General features: G+C 33.4%; 1 protein-coding gene across 11 annotated transcripts in view; it reads left to right on the top strand.

Moving 5' to 3' along the window:
* Positions 1–24,122, top strand: part of COL11A1 (collagen type XI alpha 1 chain) — a 218,987-nt gene that overhangs the window by 125,513 nt on the left and 69,352 nt on the right. For all 11 annotated transcript variants that reach the window (XM_043575696.1, XM_043575701.1, XM_043575700.1 and 8 more), the window contains 9 exons: positions 565–618; positions 5,195–5,248; positions 5,382–5,426; positions 5,567–5,620; positions 6,135–6,179; positions 9,962–10,015; positions 16,175–16,228; positions 21,178–21,231; positions 23,924–24,031. In XM_043575696.1, coding sequence (XP_043431631.1) covers positions 565–618; positions 5,195–5,248; positions 5,382–5,426; positions 5,567–5,620; positions 6,135–6,179; positions 9,962–10,015; positions 16,175–16,228; positions 21,178–21,231; positions 23,924–24,031 — 522 coding nt within the window. The remainder of the gene's footprint in view (positions 1–564; positions 619–5,194; positions 5,249–5,381; positions 5,427–5,566; positions 5,621–6,134; positions 6,180–9,961; positions 10,016–16,174; positions 16,229–21,177; positions 21,232–23,923; positions 24,032–24,122) is intronic.

Genomic DNA, 24,122 nt, shown 5'->3' with positions numbered 1-24,122 from the left:
AACCCAGATTTTCCAGATGTTTGAAAAGAAGAAGCAGCTTGGCCCCAAAATTAGGTCAGAATTTCTTGTATAGTTCTTTAAACTGCTCAGTGAGAAATACCTAAATAACTCAGGATTGCTTACTTTGTATTTACATGAGAAATGAAATCATTTTATAAAAAGGATTAACTCCAGCTGAAATGATAAAATCTAAATGCAGTTCTAACTACATCAACTAACTTTAAATAATTTTAATGTTGAAAAGCTTAGGCATTTTCTTTAGTCATGTTTAAGAGTTCAGAGAGAGTCCTAGAATTCTTTTTAGCTCAGGGTCCTGCCCCCAAAGAAGGCACTGTCACTTAGACAGGTGTTAAGTTAGAGAACGTTATAGCATTAGAAATATGTCCAAAACAATTTTTCCCTATGCAAATGAAGAAATGTAATGTAAGTAAAGTATGGTGAAAACTTGTAAATCTTCCCTTTGACTGTACAAATATGTGGTTCTAACTTCTAGAAAAATGGCTAAAATCATCATTTAAACTTAATTCAACTTAGAATCTTTATTATTATTTTTTTTAACTTTAGGGGAAACTTGGTGTTCCAGGATTACCAGGATATCCAGGAAGACAAGGTCCAAAGGTAAAACAATTAGCTTGATGTTTATAGTTTATCAACATTTTGTAGAAATTAATCATACATAATGGTTTGTAACACAGAGATGATAAATCCTTAAAATATAATTTCACAAGGGAAAGACATCAGGTTTGTGAGTGCCTGGTACACAAGGAGCTCCGGGAGCCTAGGTGATTATGGACTGGAGTATTTTAGCAGACAGTGTCGTAAAAGGAAGACATTGTCAGCTACTTCCTTGTAATTGGAATCAGGACTATTCCAGAGTGACATACTACTATATCTAGAAGTTATAAAGGGGATGATAAATGATGGATAACAGTTTTTGATTTCATTTCTAGTACCCTAAGGGTTTGAATTTCCACTTGCTGCCTTTAAAAAAAAATTACAATACATCTTTCATCATCTTTTTCTTCCCTCCTTTCCCCAGTATTTGTTTCCTAGGGCTACTGTAACAAATTTCTACAAACTTGGTGACTTAAAACAACAAAGATTTACTCTCTTATGGTTCTGGAGACCATAAGCCTAATAAAATCAAGGTGTCAGCAGGGCCCCAGTCCCTCCAAAAGCTCTAGGCGAGAGTCTCTCCTTGTCTCTTCCAGCTTCTAGTAAACCAGGGTAGTCCATGGTTTGTCTCTGCATAGCTCTGCCATCTCCACATGGCCTTTTTTTTCTCTCTGTCGTCTCTTCTGTCTCTTATAAAGACACTTGTCTTTGCATTTAGGGACCACATGATCTCATTTCAAGATCCTTAACTTAACCTACACTTACAAAGACCTCTTTTTCCAAATAAGGCAACATTCACATGTTCCAGAGATTTGAATATCAGATATATGGATTTGGGGCCACCATCTGATCCACTACAGAACTAAAATTTTATTTTTAACTATTTGAAAGATACATATTTTAAGCATAAAAATAGATGGTTTTAAAAATAGATGTTTACCCTGGTATACTAATTTTCCTCAAGCTAATCTTAAAACTTTGTCAAGGCTGCACTTCTTGCATTGACTAGTTAATTAAAGTGGTTAAATAAATTAATACATGCATTTTGGTTTCTACTATTAAAATACTTATATGCCCATGAGACAGACTATCTATCTATCCATCTACCTTTCAATGTGTCTCTGTTTGACCCATTCAGGCTTGACAGGAATCGTATATAAAGATAAATCCTGTTTATATAATACTCTCCAAACATATTTATTAATAAGTTCCCCAGATAATCATTGGGAAACCAGAATGTCCTTCCTCTTGACAAATGTGAACTGCATGTACTTATGTTCACTCATTGTCCTGTGATGACACTATATTAGGCTTGCTATGTGGTTTTGTCTTATAAATTTTCATTGAGTTTCTAGAAAATGTGGAATCCCTTGTATAGTAAGAGGTAAACATAATGCTTTGAGCTTTTCATGTGTGACTTAAAAATAACACATGCATCATTTAAAGGTTTCTAGCTACATTTAGAATGCTTATTAGTAAGTTTTCCCTTTTAGATATTGTCTCTAATACACTGCCCCGTCTCTTAGCTACCTTCCTTTCATATGTCAAGCATTTTCACAAGTATTATGAGTGAAAAAAAAACAACAACATTCACTGCATAACCCACGACTTTAAGCTATCATTAGATTGCTGGATAAGTTCTTGATATAATTAGGAAGTTGAATTGCAATTGTGCTGTTTTGATTTAAAAACAGAAAACTATCATATAACTTGAAGGCTTAGCACAATATTCTTTTATTTGACATTCTTATTTCCTTCTGTTTTTCCTATGACAATACTCTGTTCAATATTCTTTGAGTTATTTTTATTAACAAAATGCACCAGAGTGACTGGAGAGAAATGTTTCTTCCTAGAGAAATCAAACATTTTTCTTCTTTACTCCTTAACCAAAATGTCTGAAACCTTGGTTTTTATTTTTTCATATTACTGTTCTTCACAATAACTGTTTTTATGATCAAAAATGATTAACGTTTCTTAGTTCTAAAACAAAAAATAATGGTCTCATCAAAGATCAAAGATATCTTCACATTTTTTTCCTATGTGGAATCTAATGAATTTTGAATATATTTAAATCTATATTGCACTAAAAGTGAAATTCAACTGCTAATCTCTTAAGCAGTTTAAGGACTATAGTTAGACAATATAATTTATTTAATATCTTACTAGCAATGTAAATCACAATGGGTATTTGAAAGTTGCACCATCATTGGTACTATAAAAAGATCACTACTTCAAAAAGTAAATCTGTTTTAATGTAGGATTATTTATATTTAGAACAGCATTCAAATAATTTTGTAAGTTTCACAATTGGTGAGCCAATTTTACCATGAATCTTTGACTTTTCAGCCTTTCATTTGCTGTTTGTTTTTTCCATTTAAAAACCTATAATTCCTGAGGTGCCTGTGTGGCCCACTTGGTTAAGCATCCTACTTCAGCTCAGGTCATGATCTCACAGTTCATGAGTTCAAGCCCCTCACTGGGCTCTGTGCTGACAGCTCAGAGCCTGGAGCTTGCTTCAGATTCTGTCTCTCTCTCTCTCTCTCTCTCTCTCTCTCTCTCTCTGCCTCTCCCCTGCTTGCTCTCACTCTCTCTTTCTCTCTCTCTCTCAAAAATGAATAAACATTAGAAATAAAATAAAGTAAAAACCTATCATGGAAATTTTATATTTTGGTGATAACTCCTTATGTGAGAAAAGAAGAAGAATATGCCTTTATATTACAAACTATTTAGTTGATGGATTGGGCATGTTTGTTTTTTTCTCATAAATTGCCTAGAGCAGAAACTTACATAAGAAAATAAATTTTATAACAATAAAATTGATGCATAGAACAATTTGTTTGAATGGAGTCTCTACAAATGTGATTAGTTATCTATTCTATTCAAGACAGAAATGAATATTTGTTCATAGATAAAATCTGGTAGAGTAGGTTATTTCCATATTGGATTCTACTCACTTGTCAAATTCCTAGAGTAGTCCCATAGTAATCCTCTACCAGATCTAACTTCTCATTCTCCATAGAGAAAAAGGCTTTGAAAGCCCTTCAAAAAACATAATTTGCAGACATTATTTCCCCATTATGTGAATATTACATGTCCTAACAATTGTCCTCAGGTGAATCACATAGTAACCTCTATAGATATGAATTAGAATATATTGGGAAATGGGTCATAAAAAGAAGCTCAGCAGTGCATACAATGGATGATTGTTTTGGCCATCAGCTCCCATAAGGCTTCACATACAACTTTCTCCTGGAGGAAATATACATTGGTATCTATTATATACATCACCTGGAGGAATTGTTAAAGATGCAGATTCCTGGGTCCTTCTGCTAGAGAGAGAAATCTGCAGTGGGATTTGACAATCCACATTATTAGGAATTACTCTGAATTATCATGAAATGGAGGGGACACTTATCACTTAGATAAATATTATTTTAGGGGTAATTTAATCCAAATGAATGGAAAGAAAAGCAAGAAATATATTCAAGTCAAAGGAAGGTTTTGTTATATCTCCCTTAACACATGGGAAAGTATGTAAAATCTGAATGTCTACTACTCTGCTGGATATTTTATACAGTATTGCATTTAATTCATAAAGTGGTCTGAATAGGACAAGTGAGTATTTGGAAGCACACACTTTCCAACGTCTCATAGTTAGCACATTGAGGAGAAAAGATCTGAACTTTAATCTGTTCTGTTTCATGATATGATAAAGCAAACCAGTCACAGTCATGTTCAAAGGAATCTGTAAACAGATAAAAATCTGGAATATGCACAAGATGAAATGGGGGACTATATTATATTCCATCTGTAAAATGTGACTGTCTGTGGATGAAGTATGATGCTTTCACTGTGCCTATTACACCTTTAAACAACCAATACTTATTGTTATCTATTATTATCATTTGTATACCTTGCCTTCCTTTATTCTAATCGCCCACAAAGTAAAAGAACCTATAAGATGTGGGTGAGTGTCCTCATTTTGCAGAAAAACTATGCTTGGAGAGGATATGTAATGTACCCAACTTAGGTGAATGTATGATAAACATAAGTTATGAGTTTATGCCTTTGGAATTCCAAAAACAGGACTTTAATGCTGGACTGCCTGACTTAAACTCTCAGCTAGGTTTAACCACATTCAAACATCAAGCAGAAAGGTAGAAGAAGTTTTTAGCCTTTATGATTTGATTCAATTCTAAAGGTGTAAAAATATTAAATTAAAAGTTTCAAATATATAAATACAACAATGTTAATTTAGGAAAATTTTTATAAAATTCTTATTTTAATATTTATTCATGCTCATGAAAAATAAGATTTTTCTTCCAAGTTGAAGCAAGTGTGTAGAATTGTAAGTCAAAATTATTTTATATAGTGTTCTCTAATTGCTATTTTCTAATATGAGAAATGATACTTGGTTCATTATTTTAAAGTGAAAAACTAAAATGTGTTTTATCAATTCATGCTTTCACTGCTTCCAGGAATTCAGATGTTACTGTAAGTTCATTTTCCTAAAGGCCTGCAGCTTGTGTCTAAAAACGTTAGTTACCATACTCATTGTTTATTATTTTTATTTTTGTAGGGTTCCACTGGATTTCCTGGGTTTCCAGGTGCCAATGGAGAGAAAGGTGCACGGGTATGGTATAGAAGTCTATTGTCCTGGACTATCTCATACAAATGTTCTTGCATGAGTACCTGTCTTTCAGCACCTGACTCATGATTCGCTGTGATATGCTGCCTACTGAAACTGTTTGAACTGTCTTTGGCAGGGTGTAGCTGGCAAACCAGGACCTCGGGGTCAACGTGGCCCAACGGTGGGTGGCTTTATTTAAAATAATAATTTTCATTTTGGATTTAATATTTCAAGATAAGTTTCTTCAAAAATAAAAACAGATTCTGTGCTTTGGGGTGTGCCTGACACTCGATCGGTTTCATCTTTTGCTCTTGTATGCAGGGTCCTCGAGGTTCAAGAGGTGCGAGAGGTCCCACGGGGAAACCTGGTCCAAAGGTATTAGAAGTACTTGTTCTATCATGGATAGAACTGGAGGGTATTATGCTAAGTGAAGTAAGTCAGTCAGAGAAAGACAGTTATCATATGTTCTCACTCATGTGTGGATTTTGAGAAAGTTAGCAGAAGACCATGGGGGAAGGGAAGGGAAAAAAAATTAGTTACAAAGAGAGAGGGAGGCAAACCATAAGAAACTCTTAAATACAGAGAACAAACTGAGGAATGATGTGAGGGGCAGGGAAGAGGGGAAAATGGGTGATGGGCATTGAGGAGGCACTTGTTGGGATGAGCACTGGGTGTTGTAAGCGATGAATCATGGGAATCTACTCCCGAAGCCAAAAGCACACTGTGTACTCTACAGTGTGTTAGCTAACTTGACAATAAATTATATTAAAACAAAAAGAAGTATTCTATTTGCGTTTGCTGTAAGTTCCTCTTCCAGAGGACAAATGCTATCAGAAGGAATCAAAACTGATTTTTCTTTTTTTCTCTTTTCTTTTTTTATTTTTGATAGGGTACTTCAGGTGGTGATGGCCCTCCTGGCCCTCCTGGTGAAAGAGTACGTATGATACAGGATACAGTAACATAAAATAAATATTAATATTTTGCAAGTATTTAAATTTCTGGGGAAAAGTACATGTGTCTGCAAATACATGTACACAGAAATTTGCAAAATCTATTCAGAATTTAAAAGTTCTTATTTTTTAATTTACTTCTTAAAAAATCTTAATCACTTATGTGCTACCAATTTTGTTATAGAAATGAGAGAAATAATGTGCATAATTGCCCTATGATGTCTCTCAAACTCAAGCCAAATAAAAATTTTTTTGAATATCCATATGACACCTATGCCTTCTCCTTCAGTCCTCCTGTGTTCCCTGTTGATATTCATTTTGTCCATAGAGCTGGAAGCAACATTATGCTGGTAAAAGGCAAGCTCCCAGTAGCCATTAAGTCAGAATCGATATACATTCAAATCAAGATAAAACATCTATTCCAGTAAATAGAAAAGCTATTTAGTAAATTGATTTTCAATTGATATAAAATAAAGCTAAATATACATGAGTAAGCATGCCCTTTATTTGTTTTCTTTGGGTAAAATAAAGCATTTTTGTAGCCAGAGTTTTTGGAAAGTGATCTTCTTGAATTTTAAATATTCAATCTGTATTACTGTTAAAGAAATTAGACTCCTTTCTGAATATTCTATAACAATGTTTAGTATTATGCAGTTATAGTAATATATTTTTGTATATTATTATTTGAAATTTATAATAGATGTTTCACAAAGAGAAAACTGAAATACCCCATGATATGTAACTTAAAACTGAGAATAAGTAATTTTTTGGAATGAAGTTTCTATTTGTGACAGAAATGTCAGTAGATAAGACTTAAGAATAAACATTTAATTATAGTTGTTTCAAAGCTTTGGTTCATATTTAATTAAAGTAAAACTTTCTTGCTAAATATCTCTCACTTTTGATGAACTATTCCCAAATTAAGTCCATCCTGTACATTTTAAAATCATAAATAACATACACATTTTAAAAATTTGATGGTCAAAGTAATCTTAATAAGAAGATGCAATTTAATTAAAATGGCTAAATCATTAAATGGAATAGAACCACTTGACAAATTATAGCAAAACTAGGAGTTTTGTTTTTAAAGCATAAACTATTTTTCTTTCATATTTTGTTTCTGCATTCCAAAATGTCATGATCAACCATATATATTCACAATTTTGGAACATAACAGTGTGACCCAACAGCATGATTACTCGTAATTGTAAAAATACTTTGAGAGTAAGGGAAGTGTATTTTGAAGCTTAAAGTAGAGGTTATTATAAAAAAAAATTAAGTAAGCTGGAAACCATTTTTAAATAGCATTCATACATTTTAAATATACAGGACATACTTCCTATATTCTGCATAGTTGATGAAACCTTTTCTCCCTAACATATCCTCATTTTCTCCAAAGAATTTTATGTATCATAAACTATTTGGTTATGTCTTAGGCATAGTTGAAGAATGATAGAAATGATATTACCAAATATTTTCTTTAAAATAAATGACTTGGGAAGTTTAGGGGGAGAGTTTTATAGTACTATTGAACTAGAAATGGAAATACCTATTTTTGCCCATTTCAATGGACTTCTTTAACAATATATTTGCTTATAAATATATATATATATATAGTATTATATGTACATATTATGTACATGTTGTAGGATATTTTAAATATATACTATTATATATTTACTAATTAGGATACTCTGCAGCTTAAATATAATAATTCCTCATACTCATGATTTGCGGATCATGGATGCCTATTATTAAAGATTTAGTTAAGACAGCTTTTAGTTGTTCTAAGATTACCAGACTTAGCAAAAGCCAAAAACAACAACAATAAAAAATGAAATGAAATAAAATAAAAAGACAAGACACCCAATTAAATTTGAATTTTTACATGAACAACAGAATAGTTTGTGGTATAAGTATGTCCTTCGCAATATTGGGGAATATTATTATTCATTATTTATCTCAAATTCAAATTTCACTAGGCACTTGGTTTTTATCTGGCAACACTTACTGGGTTCCAACACTGTCTTTACACTGAGTATGTATTTTCCACATCACCTGGAAACTATTTTCATTAATATGGAAGGACTATGTCAACACTTTCTTGTGGAATTGTATACAGGTCCACTTTTTCTTCTATGTATTCTGTAGAGAAGTGATTTTTGAATTTTTTTTTTCCTTAAAGAAATTTAAATCCAAAAATCAAATTTTGGTTGAAAAGGAGCAGAAATTTAGAAGGCAAAGAAACTACATATTAAGGAATTAGAAAAATAGAGCTTGCTACATAGCCTAAAAAAATAATATTTAAAAAAATTTATATTTAAAATTGTTTTAAATGTTTAATTTTGAGAGACAGAGAGAGACAGAGCATAAGCAAGGAAGGAGCAATGAGAGAGAGAGAGAGAGAGAGAGACAGACAGACAGACAGACACAGAATCTGAAGCAGGCTTCAGGCTCTGACCTGTCAGCACAGAGCCCGATGTGGTGCTCACAAACTGTGAGATCATGATCTGACCCGAAGTCGGATGCTTAGCCGACTGAGCTACCCCAGAACCCCTTAATATTTTATATTTAAAATAAAACTTTGTTTATAATATTAAGTTATTATGATATATATTTAAGAATGATAGTTCAATACTTCAATGAGAGTACCAAAATTTGTAAGTCCCAAAGGTTGCCCAGTGTTTTTGGTAATTACACTGTGATATCTATTTATTTAATGACATATTGAAATTTGAAGTTTCTTTTTGATTTTAAGATAAGATGCTGGTAATAGCAATAATTTGTGCTGATTTCTGAACTAGCATTGGCTTAAAAATGATAACGAAATTTCTCTTGGAAAGGCTAAACTGATAAACTGAAAAGAGTAAAGACCAATTTTAGCAAACTTCATTTTTTATTTAAATATAAATAAGTCCTATTCTAGTTGAGTTATTTAAGAAATCCTATTTATATTATGTTCCATTATATATATATATATATATATGTATATATATATATATATATATATGTATTTCTTTTGGAAACGTAATTATTATGTTCTGGGAACATAAAGGATTATCTTCACCAATTATTTTGCTGTCACTATAATAGGGTCTATTTACTGCATTTTAAATTTATATAAATATAAGTATTGAATAATAATGTTGATTAAAGATTAAATTAAAACGATATTATAAATGTATTTTTAGATTGAATGTTAATGAGAAAAATAATACAATAAAGCGTTTTTTCTCTGATCTACAAAAGAATTTTATATATGAGTAAAATGAGATATTGGCATCTTCCAAAATACATTTTAAATATAGAAATTAGTTAAAGGTCTTTCTGAATTAGTCACTTATTTTTTCCTTTACTTTTGTATGACTGGAATCAGAAAATTTATAGAGTCAATTTTAAAAATAGTTTTTTGGGGGTGGCTAGGGAATTGAATTATTCTGTCCCAAGGATGTTTCCAACTAATGTTAAAAGTATGGAGCTTCTTGATACATCTATGTTCTGCTCACTTTATTATGAATTCTAAATATTTACAGTGCTCATGATTTAAGGCCATTGGTGTGTGGTTTTGAGTACTGAATAAGGTGAAAAATCATGCATTTAACTTTTAGATTAGCTTACATTATCTTGTTACATTACGGTAGTTCTGTCATGATGATGAAGAAGCTGTATGCTATATTGTGTTTCATCTGTAGAAATAAACGGTAAAGTATAAAGATGTATCTTTTAAGGCATATTCTTAAATTTCTCCACTGCTTTTTATTTTCAGGGCCCTCAAGGACCTCAGGGTCCAGTTGGATTCCCTGGACCTAAAGGTCCTCCTGTAAGTACCATAGTTTTTGTTTATTTCTTCATTTGACAATGTTTTCAAATTTTCAAGAGTCACAGTTTATATTTTAAGTAATTTTTAGATGCAAATATTGACAAAAGTTCTAATAAAAATAAATTGCAATTGGTGACGTCAAAGAATGTACATTTTTCAATTTATGACGTTTATTGAATGTTTCTGATATAACCCAAATAGATCTTCATAAAGATTCTTGAAAAGTACATCAAAGACATGAACAACCTGGATATTATTCTCTCAAATACTCCTCCACTGCAGTGCATATTACTGATGGCATTAAAAATCGTTACTGAATCTTAAATATTTGTTACATCAGAACTTCTCTTTTGTCTTCCATCATCCAATGTATCCTTCAAAATATCACTTCCTAAACATTCTCTGGCATTCTGACATTACTTACATTTCATTGTAATTTGTTTATTTGTATTTATTATTTTTGTCTATAATCCATGCTTTTAAAAAATAATGATAATCCTTTCTGAATTATATCCCTTTTATAAAATTTGCTCATTCAAATATCTTCACAAAGTTAATGGAAATCCTTTATTTCCACACTTAAATGTATATGGGAATATCAGACATGCTCATTGCTCAGTTGTTTTATTTTTCTTTTCTTAGTAACCTACTCAGTTTATTTATGAGAACTGGAATCAACTTAATCACTGGTTTAGTCCATTCTGGCTGCTATAACAAAAAACAAGCAAACAAGCAAACAAACAAAGCACACAATGTTGTTTACCCACAGAGACTAGATAGCTTATAAACAACAGAAGTTTATTTCGCACAGTTCTAGATGCCAGAAGTTCTAGCTCAGGGAGCCAGCATGGCCAGGTGGGGGCCCTCTTTCAGGTAACAGGGCAGAAGGGGCTAGGAAGCTCTTGGAGTCTCTTTCTTAAGTCACTGATCTCATTTATGAGGGTTCTACCTTTATGACTTAAACACCTACCCATGGCCCAACTTACTAACATTGCCTCTGAGGATTAGGATTTCAACATCATGAATTAGGCATTTCAATGTGAATTTCAATACGAATTTACAGGCCATAGCACCCACATGTCTAAGGAAGTTGTTCTCAAAGTGTGGTCCTTGGACCAGAACATCAGTACTACCTGGGGTTTGTTAGGCATACAGTCTTCTCCCTACATCACTCAGCTAACTCAGAACTCTAAGAGAGGGGCCCAGTCTGTTTAACAAATTCTCCAGATAGTTCTGATGCATGCTAAAGTTTGTGAGCCATTCTTCTAGTCTACATTTGACAATGCTGTCTAAACTTTAATGTGCATACAAATTATTTTGGTATCTTGGTAAAAATGTAGATTTGGGGGCATCTGGGTGGCTCAGTCGGTTAATCATCTGACTTCAGCTCAGGTCATGATGTCACAGCTCATGGATTCGAGCCTTGCATTGGACTCTGTGCTGATAGCTCAGAGCCTGGAGCCTGCTTCAGATTCTGTGTCTCCCTCTCTCTGTCTCTGCTCCTTCCCTGCTCATGCTCTTTCTCTCTCTCTCTCAAAAATAAATAAACATTAAAAAAAATGTAGATTTGATTCAGTAGGCCTGGAGTGAGTCATGAGTCTTGAAGTTACTAACAAAGGTCCAGGTGATGCCAATACTGTGCTCCTAGGCCATATTTTAAGTAACAAAGCTCAAAAATATTTTGGCTGAAAATATAACCAACATAGTTTGAATATGATTTACTCAGCAGGAAACAAAGTATAGCTAAATTTTCAGTTAATAATTTGAGAACCAAATGTTTTTTCATTATAATGATACAAATAACTAAATCATTACTAGTAGTTTTACTCACATCCTGGATATTTTCATTTAGAGGCTCACTGATATATATTTTTTGACTGAATGTTCTAAATTGATTTTGAACTGAGTCTTTTTGACAAAACCACAGCATGCATCCTGTATCAAGAAATGTGAGACTATTTATATATGCCAGTATTTCAAAAAATTGTATATTCCAGTTCTCTATTTTCTAATAATTATAGTTAACCAAATATAGTCCAATAGTAGTCTTGTATAAAGGAACAATTTGGAAAATTCTGAATTAAGATGTTAAAATTTTAAATAAATGTTGCATCTGGTTACATTATACTTTCAAGCATGTTGAAAATAATTTATAACTAAGTGCATATGGTCTTCAACTTCTTATTGAGTTTGAATAACCCTCTATTTCCACTGATAACTTTCACATTTGACTTTAGCTCACAGGTTTAAAAATGAATTATTTATCATTAAAAGCAACTTTTTTTATTTTATTTAAATCCAAGTTAGTTAACATATAGTGAATAATGGTTTCAGGGTTAGAATTTAGTGATTCATCACTTACATATAACATCCAGTGCTCATCCCAACAAGTGCCCTCCATAATGCCCATCATCCATTCAGTCTATCCGCCCATCCAACACCCCTCCAGCAACCCTCAGTTTGTTCTCTGACGAAATACTGGCTTAAAGTAAATATTAAATGTTGAAGAAATCTCTTATTTTTTGCAATACTTTTAGACACTGTTTGAAATATTATTCTAACGGTTTTGCTTTATTACTGTGACACATCAAGAAAGGATTGTTATCTGTATTATAGTATTATAAAAGGATTAATGTAAAGAGCTAGTATTAAATACAGGGTAAGATTGATACTACTTGTATATAATGTTGTTTACCCACTATCTCAGTTGCGTTCCAAATGTAATATTGTCATGCAACGTTTCACATGTAGAGAAGTGAAAATACAGTTCCAAGAAATGATTTCATACATAAGACGTTTTTCATAAGTATTTTGAAGCCATGTGCATGCATAGATCATTGTTTAGCAACATAAAATCCAGTGATATGTATAACTTCCACATTATCATACCGTTTATATTTGTACAGATTGCACAGATTGCTAAGAATTGTTTCCTTCATATAATGTAATTTTATTGTCAAAGAAAGCCATTTGACCCATTTTTCCTCAGACTTTTTCAGTTCATTCTCTCATGTATCTTTCAACAAGTTTTGAGCGATTAATCAAGCATGCATTTTGTCTCTAGGAGGCATTAAAAGTGTAATAAATGCCTACACTTGAGAAGCATGCCATCTAGTTGGAGAGACATGACACTATTCAGGAACATTGCTTTCACTGCTAAACAAAATGATTTTTATACACTGTTTCTCTGTCAAGTGAAACATTAGAGCATGAAATAAAAGTACCTATTATTTCTCTGGTATGCAGTTTTATAACATTTTTAGGACAGAAATGCCTTCATCTCTTGGATATGGAAGGAAGAAATTGAGTGGAGGGATAGAGCCAAGCTTCTTTTCCTGTCTATTAATTGGTTCATCTTCATTGTAATCAGAAAATGTGCATATGTTTTTATATATAAATTTACATAGATATACATTCACAAATGTTATTTATTGAGTGCTTAAAATGTTCATGTTTAGAGTCTGTTAACCTCATGCCAATGTCAGCATATAGTTACCCCATTTAAGAAAAATTTTGAGGTGATTAAGACTTATAACTATTATAAGATACAGTCTATTTATAGAAGACAAAAAATCAAAACTCCTTGCCAATGGGAGGTAAAAAAAATAGCCTTAACATTTATTTAGTGTCTTTTCACAGATTACCTTGCTGTATATGCACACCCTCATTTAGATAAATTTGTTGCCACTGCCCTTCAACAACATCAAAGGGGCAGTATTTTTTGACCAATAAAATTATGATTTTAAAATTAATGCCATGAGTAGTTAATCCACTTTCTTTTATTGGATAGAGTATTGAGCCATTATGATTATTTAGAATTAATCACTTAATATTTGGAATATATACTTAAAGAACACTGTTCCCTCAGGATATGTAGGAAAGCCATTAAAAATCGTGTTGCAGTCACCACTAGGTGATGTCATTTTGATCTAAGATCAAATTTAACAGTTTTAAAAGGTTATAATATTTTGCAATAAAAGTATAATCTATATGTCTCAAACTAGCAAATATAAGATAGTGAACATTTATACTTACAGATTTGTTAGAAAACATATAAATGGCTTATGCTGATGGCAAAACACATAATTTGAGAGGCATTTTAGTATGGGCAGGGGAAAAGCCTGCTACATATTTATTATCCTTTAGTGGTCACTCTCTGTGTCTTTATTTAAAACTTTTACTAGTTCCCCCAATTGGCAGCACATTTATTACTATATGTGTCAAAATAATAATAAAGTACAAAATGTGTCCTTATTTACTGTTTTGAAATACTGAACCTGCATGAAGTCTACTAGCAATTAACTACTTATTTCTGCGTTTCACCTTTAAACGGAAGGCAAAGCTAAATCTTAGATTACTGTACACATAGTGCCTAAGACATAGATCTGTAATATATGGCTTTGAAAGAAGAAATGTTTAAATGATGGCCAAAAATGTTTTCGGGCCTTGGTTAAAAGCATTCCAGTTTTGGTCTTTTCGGAGCATGGCACTGGAATCACTCAGGTGTTCCTGGGAGACATGAGCAAATCACTGAGCGAACAATAATCTTGTGAAATGTCATAATAACAGTCATTAACTAGAGCTGCTAATTCACATGGCAACCAGTGTGTCAATAAAGATGAGATCAGGGACAGAGCTGGTACCGTCAGGAAGCCTTCCTCCTGAGGTGTTACAGCCAATGTAGAAAAAAGTCTTACTCCTGGGGAACAAAGCCATCAGTGAAAAGAATCTCATTTTTTTAATATTAAATATAATTTATTGTCAAATTGGTTTCCATAAACACCCAGTGTTCATCCCAACAGGCGCCCTCCTCAATGCCCATCACTCACTTTCCCCTCTTCCCTAAGCACCCCCCCTCCATCAACCCTCAGTTTGTTCTCAGTATTTAAGAGTCTCTTATGGTTTGAAACAAACCTTTTTTCTAACCCAGCATTAAAAAGCATTGATAATTTGAAAGTAGAGTTTTGTAAATAATCTATTTTTAAGATAGATTTATTTAAATAATTAACATACAGTGAGAGGTATGTCTGTTACCATTTAAAAAGTTATTAAAACGGGGGCGCCTGGGTGGCTCAGTCGGTTAAGTGCCCGACCGGCTCAGGTCATGATCTTGCGGTCTGTGGGTTCAAGCCCCATGTCAGGGTCTGTGCTGACAGCTCAGAGCCTGGAGCCTGCTTTGGATTCTGTGTCTCCCTCTCTCTCTCTGCCCCTCTCCTGCCCATGCTATATCTCTCTGTGTCTCTTAAAAATAAATAAATGTCAAAAAATTTAGAAAGTTATTAAAATGATCATTTCTTTCATTTCTCCAGAGGGTGAGAATATTTCCGCCTATACCTATTAAATCTGTTTTGAAATCTGACCCCAGTACTTAATGGTTTCTGAGTAGGGTGAAGGATCCATAATGCAGACTAAAGAAGCAATCTATTTCTACTAAGTATCTAAAACACAGGAACCACACAGAGTTGTTTGTTTTAAGTACTTAGTTAATTGCTTCATTTATTTCTTTGGTCGTGACACAGACAGCATCCCTTAAAGAAAGTGATAACATGGTAGATTTGCTGTCCAGTGCTTAATAAAAATGATGTGTTCCGGAGGATATTTAAGAAAACCAACTGGGAAAATTTGGCCCCAATGACACCTAAAATTGAGCAAACCTTACCCTGTTTCCTTTACTTGAAGAAATTGAGAGACAGAGTGTAATTTGGAAGTTTGTGTTTCTTTTCATTCTTATCAGGTAGAAGCTCAGACCACCACTAGAGGACACTATCTTTCTATGCACAAATCTTGATGCACAGGAAATTGAATTACAAACAGAGCACCAAAAAGAGGGGAAAATGTTCATTTGTCAAGTACTGAAGAATTAACCTTTTTGTAAAAATTTTAAAAATCTATATGAATGTTTTTTTAAAAAACAGATGCTAATGAAATCATTTAAATGTAAAATGTTCATATTGGAATTACAGTTTTCTCTTGGTCACAGTTACAGATAGAATTACCCTCAAAGAGATATACACACATACTACTGTATGTAAAATCAACAGAACATCGAAATATATATAATGAAAATATGATGATAAAATTGTCCAACATATACATTTAAACTATAAAACAATTCAATAAATATTTGTGACATATGGTGTTTAACATTTCTGATTTCAGGGACCACCTGGGAAGGATGGCCTGCCAGGACACCCTGGACAACGTGGAGAGACTGTAAGTGACCCCATTCTTTTGATTGAAATTTTCCATCCCTGGCTCCTCATCATCTCACAGAAAGCTACTTTATTATTAATAGCTCCTTTACTAGGTTAAGGGCAATGGAGAAATTAATTTCATTGAAATTTTATTTTATATATATAGAGAGAGACCCAAATTTGTATCCAGCTACAAATGAATATACTTAAGGATGGAGGTGTTACTTGATTTGATTGTCCTTACTGTCAATAATAGCACTTTGGGGATGAGTTTAGGGAGAAGACCCCATTATCATTTGGACACCTCTGCAAGGTTGTTGACCTTGACCCTTTCACAGAAGTATTTGTTTATAGATATATTCCATCCAACCCTATCACCCTTCCACTCCCTAACAGAAATACATTATACTTAACCATGCAAATAATGCGTTCTTCTGTGTAGAACAAAGGGATGAAATATTTTCTGATGTTGAAACCATAAGGCTATAATTAGGTTGAAACTATCTCAAATGCATCCTCTCACCTCAAGTAGGAAAATGTAAATGAAAAAAAATGTATCTGAATTTTATTTTAAAATTATGAGGAATATAACATTAAATAAATGTCTGAACAACTTCTGTGAATAGCAATGATTTGGACAGGGGAAACTGACACTTTAAGCACAGTTTGAGGCTGCTGGTGGGTTTGTTTATTTATTCTGCCACTGTTACAAAATCATGTGTCTGGCTTTTGCACTGGGATGTTAGTCTAATCAGAAGTTATCATAGTTTAGCACATTTCCTTGGAATCAATGCTTGGATTGCACCATTGATTAATTTTATCCAGATTTCTTAAGGAAATCACAGCACAGACCAGCTTTGACGATGTGATTCAAAGTCATTTTAGGGCATGCAGCCAGCATGAAGACATATTTGGAGTTGTATCGAGTGCACACACAGCAACAAATCTGAAAACAGGATGATTTTCTGCGTAGGATAAACAATCTATCAGCAGCAACTCAATTCCAGTTTTGCTCACCAACCAATGATTCTTAGTGTAGCAACTTCTTAATTTTAGTCAGATTGTAAACTTCAAAGTCTTAGATTTCAAAAGCAGAATCAAATATGATTTAGTGAGACCAAAGAGTAAAATTGTTTGGGTTTCCTCTGGGGAATTACATCTGCATGAGGAGCATAAAATAAACCTTTTAATGAAGAATCCATACTCAGATTTGCAAATGTATTCTCCAATCTTGCAGTCAGTCATTTTTAGCTAAGTCATTGTGTAGCTATGTCATGGGAGTGACTCTAGAATGTTTTCAAAATGTCTTTCGGGGAAGGGATACCTAGAGAGCGGCTATTGTAAAATTCCTTTTGTCTTCAATTTAATCAAGACCTCTGTTTCTATCCAAAGGAACTATATTATATATATATCATTTAAATTTAAGCAAAGAGGACAAATAGCATATTAAGTAGTGATTCTAAGATGAATGTTCTCACCTAGTAGTTTCTTATAGACAAAGGTTAGAATTACTTCTAGAAAATTGTATTCCTGATTTCAAATCCACTTTTAAGAGCAATAGTGAATCAAACTATGGTCAGGAACCTTTTTTTCTCACCTTGTTATGTGCTGATGGGGATTCAAAGGATTGCATTGTACAAGAAAGAGTCAGAATCTAGAGAAACCATATTTTGCTGCATATGTGTCACCTTATTTTGAAGAAGAAATTCTTTTGTTATATTGAGATTTGTCTCGAGTAAGAAAAACTTGAAGTTTCATCTGACGTTTTATAATTCAAAGCTTTTTAAGGCCACTGGTAATAATAAGAAATAATTTCTATTATACTGAAACAACGCAAATTTTTCTCCAAAACACACTGCCAAATCCCACAGTGATCCTAAGATTAACTTAGTCTCTTACAGATTATCAGAATGCAAATGAACATTTTTCTTGGGTCTTACCGCAGATGCGATGTGGCAAATTGATCTCAGTTTTCAGGAACTTTGAAAAACATAATTTAACTTGTAATTCTAAAATTAAATGGCAAGTGTAGTCTTATTAGATGACAATATTGAACAAGCACACTCCATTGTGAACTATAAAATTTTCTTGTACATGGTTTATTTGTGTCACATTTATTAGATATTTGCAAACACTCTGAATGTTTTAAATGAGCAGACATCGACACTATGCTGTCCCCCATCTCCTCCCAAATCCGTCACCCACTCAGATGTGCTAACATCTCTCTCCCTTTCCACATTGTTTGCAGAATTTCCCCAATTAAACATTGATTTTTAATCAATTGATTTTCACCATTAATTATTTATTGCAATTGTTTTTTCATGTACTGTTCTTGTTCTCACAGTTACTAAAAAAAAAAAAAAACTTGCAAGACTAATTTTTTTTTTGAAGTTCACAATTGCATTTACATCTTCATGTCAAATTTACTGATCAGAAATTGGGAGAAGGGTAATCTATAATCTAGACAGAGGGAACAGGCTATGCAAATATGTGGTATAGGGCTATTTAGGGAAAGGTTAGAAAATCAGCACGGCTAAACTTTAAGACATATTTTCAAAGCAGAGAGGTAGCTAGAGTGACAGCCTAGATCCAGATTGTTTAGGAGTTGGTAATGGATGTTGCAGGATATGTACTTAATAATGAGTTGATTAGATTTGCTTTAGTGAGATGGTGACTCTAGCCAAAGTGGACGAGTGTGTGAACCTGACCTGAAAAGCTGAGTGGTCACGGACAGTGGTGACTACAGTTTGAATAAAAACAGGTCTCCTCCACAAGAGAGAAGAAGCCGCATTTGAGAGAGGTTCTAAGATGACACAGTAGGATGAATGACGGAGTCTGAGGACTGAAGGGAAGCCTGGGATATCTAGTCTCTCTGCTAGTAATAAGAGAACACAGGAGGAAAATCAAAGGAGAGTATTCATTTAGTGAGCTCCATGTTTAGAATATAAAGTTGAGGAGAGAGTGTGAGGTCCAATTAGAAATGCCCAGTAAGCACTTATGAGAGAGTTATAGGGTTTGACACAGATTAGAGATTGAGGAAGAGTTTGTTGCAGAGGAGTTCATCAACATATAAGTACAAATAGTAGTCCAGAGGGTTATTGAGATAATCTAGGAGTAGATAGAGTGTGGGAATAAACCCTGTGAACAAATTGGTAAGAGGAACAGCAAGCTGTTATCTGTCAATGGGAAAGAAACATGTATATATACATACACATCATACACACATGTATATAGGTATGCTGATATGTGTATATACATGTGTGTGTGTGTAAATTTCCAAACCAATAACTTGAAAAAAAGTTAAAATACTAAATAAAATCTACAATATATTCTCCTTATATTAATTTGTCTTGCTATTAAAAGTGGTATCTCAAGACAAACCCTGTTGGTCTTAGGAATTAATGGATGTAGGGGTGCCTGGGAGACTCAGTCCATTAAATGTCCAACTCTTGATTTCGGCTCAGGTCATGATCTCATGATCATCAGATTGAGCCCCACATAGGGCCCCACGGTGGAAGTGGAACCTGTTAAGATTCTTTCCCTCTCTCTCTGCCCTCTCCTGTTCGCTCTCTCTCTCTCTCAAAAACAAATAATAAATAAATAAATAAATAAATAAATAAAATTTTAAAGTTTTAAAAATTTAAAAAAAGAATTAATGACTTTAAAAAATAGAAGGGATCTATTTTTTTCCCTGTTATGTCAAGTAAAGTAATTCCAAATACAGCTTCTTTTCCTTTTCCCTACTTAAAAATTTTGTTATTATAATTTAATCAGTTGCCTGTTATATAAGCACAGGGCTACCAGTTTCTGCCCTTTGCTTTCTGGTCTTATTATTTTTAGTCTCATTTTACCATAAATACTTTTACAAACACTATTTGCTTTAATTCATTTCATCTGAAGGTTTTCTCCCTGTATTTTGAAGCTTCTTCTCCAACTGTTAAGTGTAAGTTAACTTACATGAGAGAGAAATTTGCTAATCATAAAACAGTCATACAGGATGAATAACCCATGAGTCTAGAGAAATATAGACACCAAAATATATGCTCAAAGGCTTTGTTTATTGGCTACATGCTGCTTACATCTACCAGATTTTCTCTTAATGGCTGCGTTATTTACAAGGTACAGTTGTAACTACATTTTGGGATATTTTAAGAAAGAAGACTGATAAAATGCTAAAATGATTACTAATCATGCAAAATATTTTTTTTTTATAAATGTACTCTACATATGCTCTGGTTTCTCTTCAGATGGCATAAATCTTTCACCTTTTAAATGTACTCTACATCCTGTTTTGTTTTATTTTTGTTTTTATTTTGTTTTGATTCTATTCTTGTTTTATTTTACGTTGGAATGCTGGAAAGAGAAATGCATTAATATGACAGACCTTAGATTTATCTCTGTACACAGAGCCAGTGGCCTGTTTCAAGAATGCCAGGGGACGCCTGGGTGGCTCAGTGAGTTAGGCATCCAACTCCGGATTTCTGCTCAGGTCATGATCTCACGGTTTGTGGGATCTAACCCTGAGTCAGGCTTTGAGCTGACAGTTTGGAGCCTGCTTGGGATTCTGTCTCTTCCACTCTCTTTGCCCCTCTCCCATTTGCTTCCTTTAACTAAACAAACAAACAAACAAACATTAAAGAATGTCTAAATCATCATTTATTTCATCCATAAGCATTGCTGTGTTAAAATTCTCACTCTGACTAGGTAGATTAGGGCTAAGAACACGTTTTTTCTTCATCTTCATCCCAATGTCTTATTTAATTTTTTAAGTTTATTGAAAGTAATCATTGGACTATAATGTGAAATAGTGAGGACGGTCAATTTTGAATTTCAAAGAAAACTAGAATATAATTTATATTTAAACATTTAATAATGAGTATTTTTAACCAAAAAGTGACTTTGTTTTAATGTGAGTTACCTTACAAATTTGAATCTATGCTTTCGTAACGTCTAGCTTTCTTTCCTCAGGGATTTCAAGGCAAGACTGGCCCTCCAGGACCAGGGGGTGTCGTTGGACCACAGGTATGTCCCTGTACTTTATTTCTCTAAGAAGATTTATTTTCCTATTTATATTTTCATCTTTTCTATGCTGTATAAAATCTGCCCATTTTATTATGATTCAAAATGTTGTACTTTATGTTTTATATACCAGATTTAAATGCATGCCACTGGCCTATCTCAAGTAAACTTTAGCAAACTTTGCTTAGCTGAAGTAATTATTTCAGTTAGAGACATAGAGAAAAGAGAATGAAGCAAATAATGAAAATTCAGTCAGAAAATTCACAATGAAGTTAACATAAAAGCCTGACTGACCATGGTACTACCTACTAACACTACCAAAATGCTTTATTAGAAAGGCCAACCATAATATTTTCCTAGAATTTCAAATTACAAAATGACTTCAGGTTTCTGAGTATAAATTAGATTTAGATGTATAATATATTACAAATATAATATAAATCTTTGAGCACAACTTTTTTCCCCTAAAACTGTAATATTTGTCATTATTACATGTTTCTTAATATTTTTGTCTTTGTAATGATTTCCATCAATGATAAAATATTAGTTTGTAATCTTTGAATATGTCTAAACAATGACAAAGACGAATAGCTTTTTCGACATAGGTGGCAGAAAGAGTCCCAATGATTGATGCAGTATACTGAATCATGGAATAATTTGTGGGAATAGAAAATATTTATTCTGACAAAGTGGTATTGAATGGACAAAACATATTAGTTTATTCAGCTGGAATTTTACCCCTGCTATAGCAAAAGAGCAAAAGCAGTTGAATAAGTGTTTTAATTATTTAATTACATTAAATGGCTTTTTCTCAGCCTATAATTCGTTCTTAGCACTTTATGCATCCACACACACACACTCACACACAAGCATGCACATCCAAATACATATGGAATTAAAGAAACAAAAAACTGCATCATCTTTCTAGGAACATGTGTGACAGAAGCAAAAATGAAGAATTCTTGGATTGGCTAATCATTTAATTCCAAAGATGAATCCCCAAAAAAGGGAAATGCTGTTTGTTCTTTTATAAAGAAAATGTAGTATGCATTATTTTTTTTTTGCATACTTTTTTGTGTGTGTGCGCTGACAAGCTCTTAACTGCTTACCAGGTTTAGTTAAAAAAATACTCCCTCAATAATTACCTTCAAAATATCTTATTTTTTCCACTGCAAGCAGCTTCATGGCAATTTTCTGTGAAAAACTATAACTGAAAGAATTATTCCTTTTACATTAAATAAATGAAGTTAAAATCCAACTAGAATGTAGACATCAAGGGGCTTCCTTGAATATTTCAGGACCTTATACCTTTTGGAAATTCATCTCTGCCTAAAGTAGACATCTGGCTTCTGAGATCTTTGTTGTTGTTGTTCCTCCCTACTTTAAGGCATAAAAGTATCAGGTGTTTTGTTGAGGATGCATTTTCATTGAGTTAGTTTTCTTCATTGGTTCTTTTAAGAGAGAAAATCCAATGTCCTATTTCAATAGCCTAATTTTTATATTAGGACAAAGGAACTGATTTACTAGGAACTACATTGATTGCAATATTTAATATTCACTCCATTTTTTGTAGTCATGTTGCTCATTTTTGTCTCAATAGTGATAGCCATCAAATTAGGATCAATTTTACATTGCTTACTATTGAAATTCCAGTGATCAGATATTCAAGAACGGTTCCTTTCCGGGCGAGTATTTGCACATTAACGATAAATTGAGTACTTTAAGTAATACATAATAAAAGAATTTAAACCTAGAAATTTACACTCAAAGTTGAGGCAGATATGCTCTGTATCCAAGACCAGAGGCAAAGAATCTGTTGCATTTTTAGAAAAATAACAGAGAATGATAATGCGTAAACAACTTCAACAACACATGCCGCTGTTTAACAACCTTGGCATCTGGAAACTTTCTCTTTATATGCCTTTAACTTAAAGCCTTCATTTTGCTTTATTCTAAGTGGAGATAGAGAGCAACTGGTCACCATTCTCTATTTACACTTGAAAGCTCATTAAACTTTAGCACCACCAAACAGCACCACTCAGGGGACACATAAATGACCTGATATTTTTCACTTTGGCATTCTGCAGCAATTTAAGGCAGCGGGCTATTTGTTACAGCTTTTGGCCGGGAGGAACTGCCAGCCCAAACTCACAGCCTTCAGGATCTCCCTGCTGCATTCCCTAGATTTTGTCAAATGAATATAGATTAACTGTAGGGAGGTCTCCAGTCATGGAAATTCCAAGGAGAACTGCTTTGGTTGTTTGGTTTCCAGGGGACCCAGGCTTCTTATCGAGCAGTGATTCATTGAGTAGCTACCCCTGTGGTACCAATGCCTCTTCTACTCCTAAACTCATTGATATCTTATATAAAAAAAGAGGGAATGGGATGAAACTGTAGTTAAAAACTGTGGTTTTAACTGGCATCATTCTGAAGCAATTCTGATATTAAACAAAGAAAATAGCTTTTTGAGTTTACCTATGTATGTCCCTTGTACACTCAGATCCTTACCAAGGACAACACTTACTCTTTTCAGACTCCTCCTGGATCCGTGCTGCTCTTATATGTTTTGTAGGACATTATGAAAATAAATGAGAATAATAAACTATTGTAAAAGGGAGTAATACTTATTTGGGGTTTATGTTATCCTTATGAAAAACAAAAGCACAATCTAATGAGGTTTTGCTTTCCAATTTAGGGACCAACGGGTGAGACTGGTCCAATAGGTGAACGAGGACATCCTGGCCCTCCCGGCCCTCCTGGTGAGCAAGGTCTTCCTGGTGCTGCAGGAAAAGAAGGTGCAAAGGTATGACATGCTTACGGAATTTTCTTGGCTAAAAACATCCATTTACTTTCCACTGTAGCTTTTCATCACTTGTCCATAGGGTCTCTAACTG

The sequence above is a fragment of the Prionailurus bengalensis genome, chromosome C1 (assembly GCF_016509475.1).
Source record: "Prionailurus bengalensis isolate Pbe53 chromosome C1, Fcat_Pben_1.1_paternal_pri, whole genome shotgun sequence".
Classification (NCBI taxonomy): domain Eukaryota; kingdom Metazoa; phylum Chordata; class Mammalia; order Carnivora; family Felidae; genus Prionailurus; species Prionailurus bengalensis.
The sequence above is the reverse complement of the archived record's forward strand: the minus strand, read 5'-3'. Positions and strand labels throughout refer to the sequence as shown.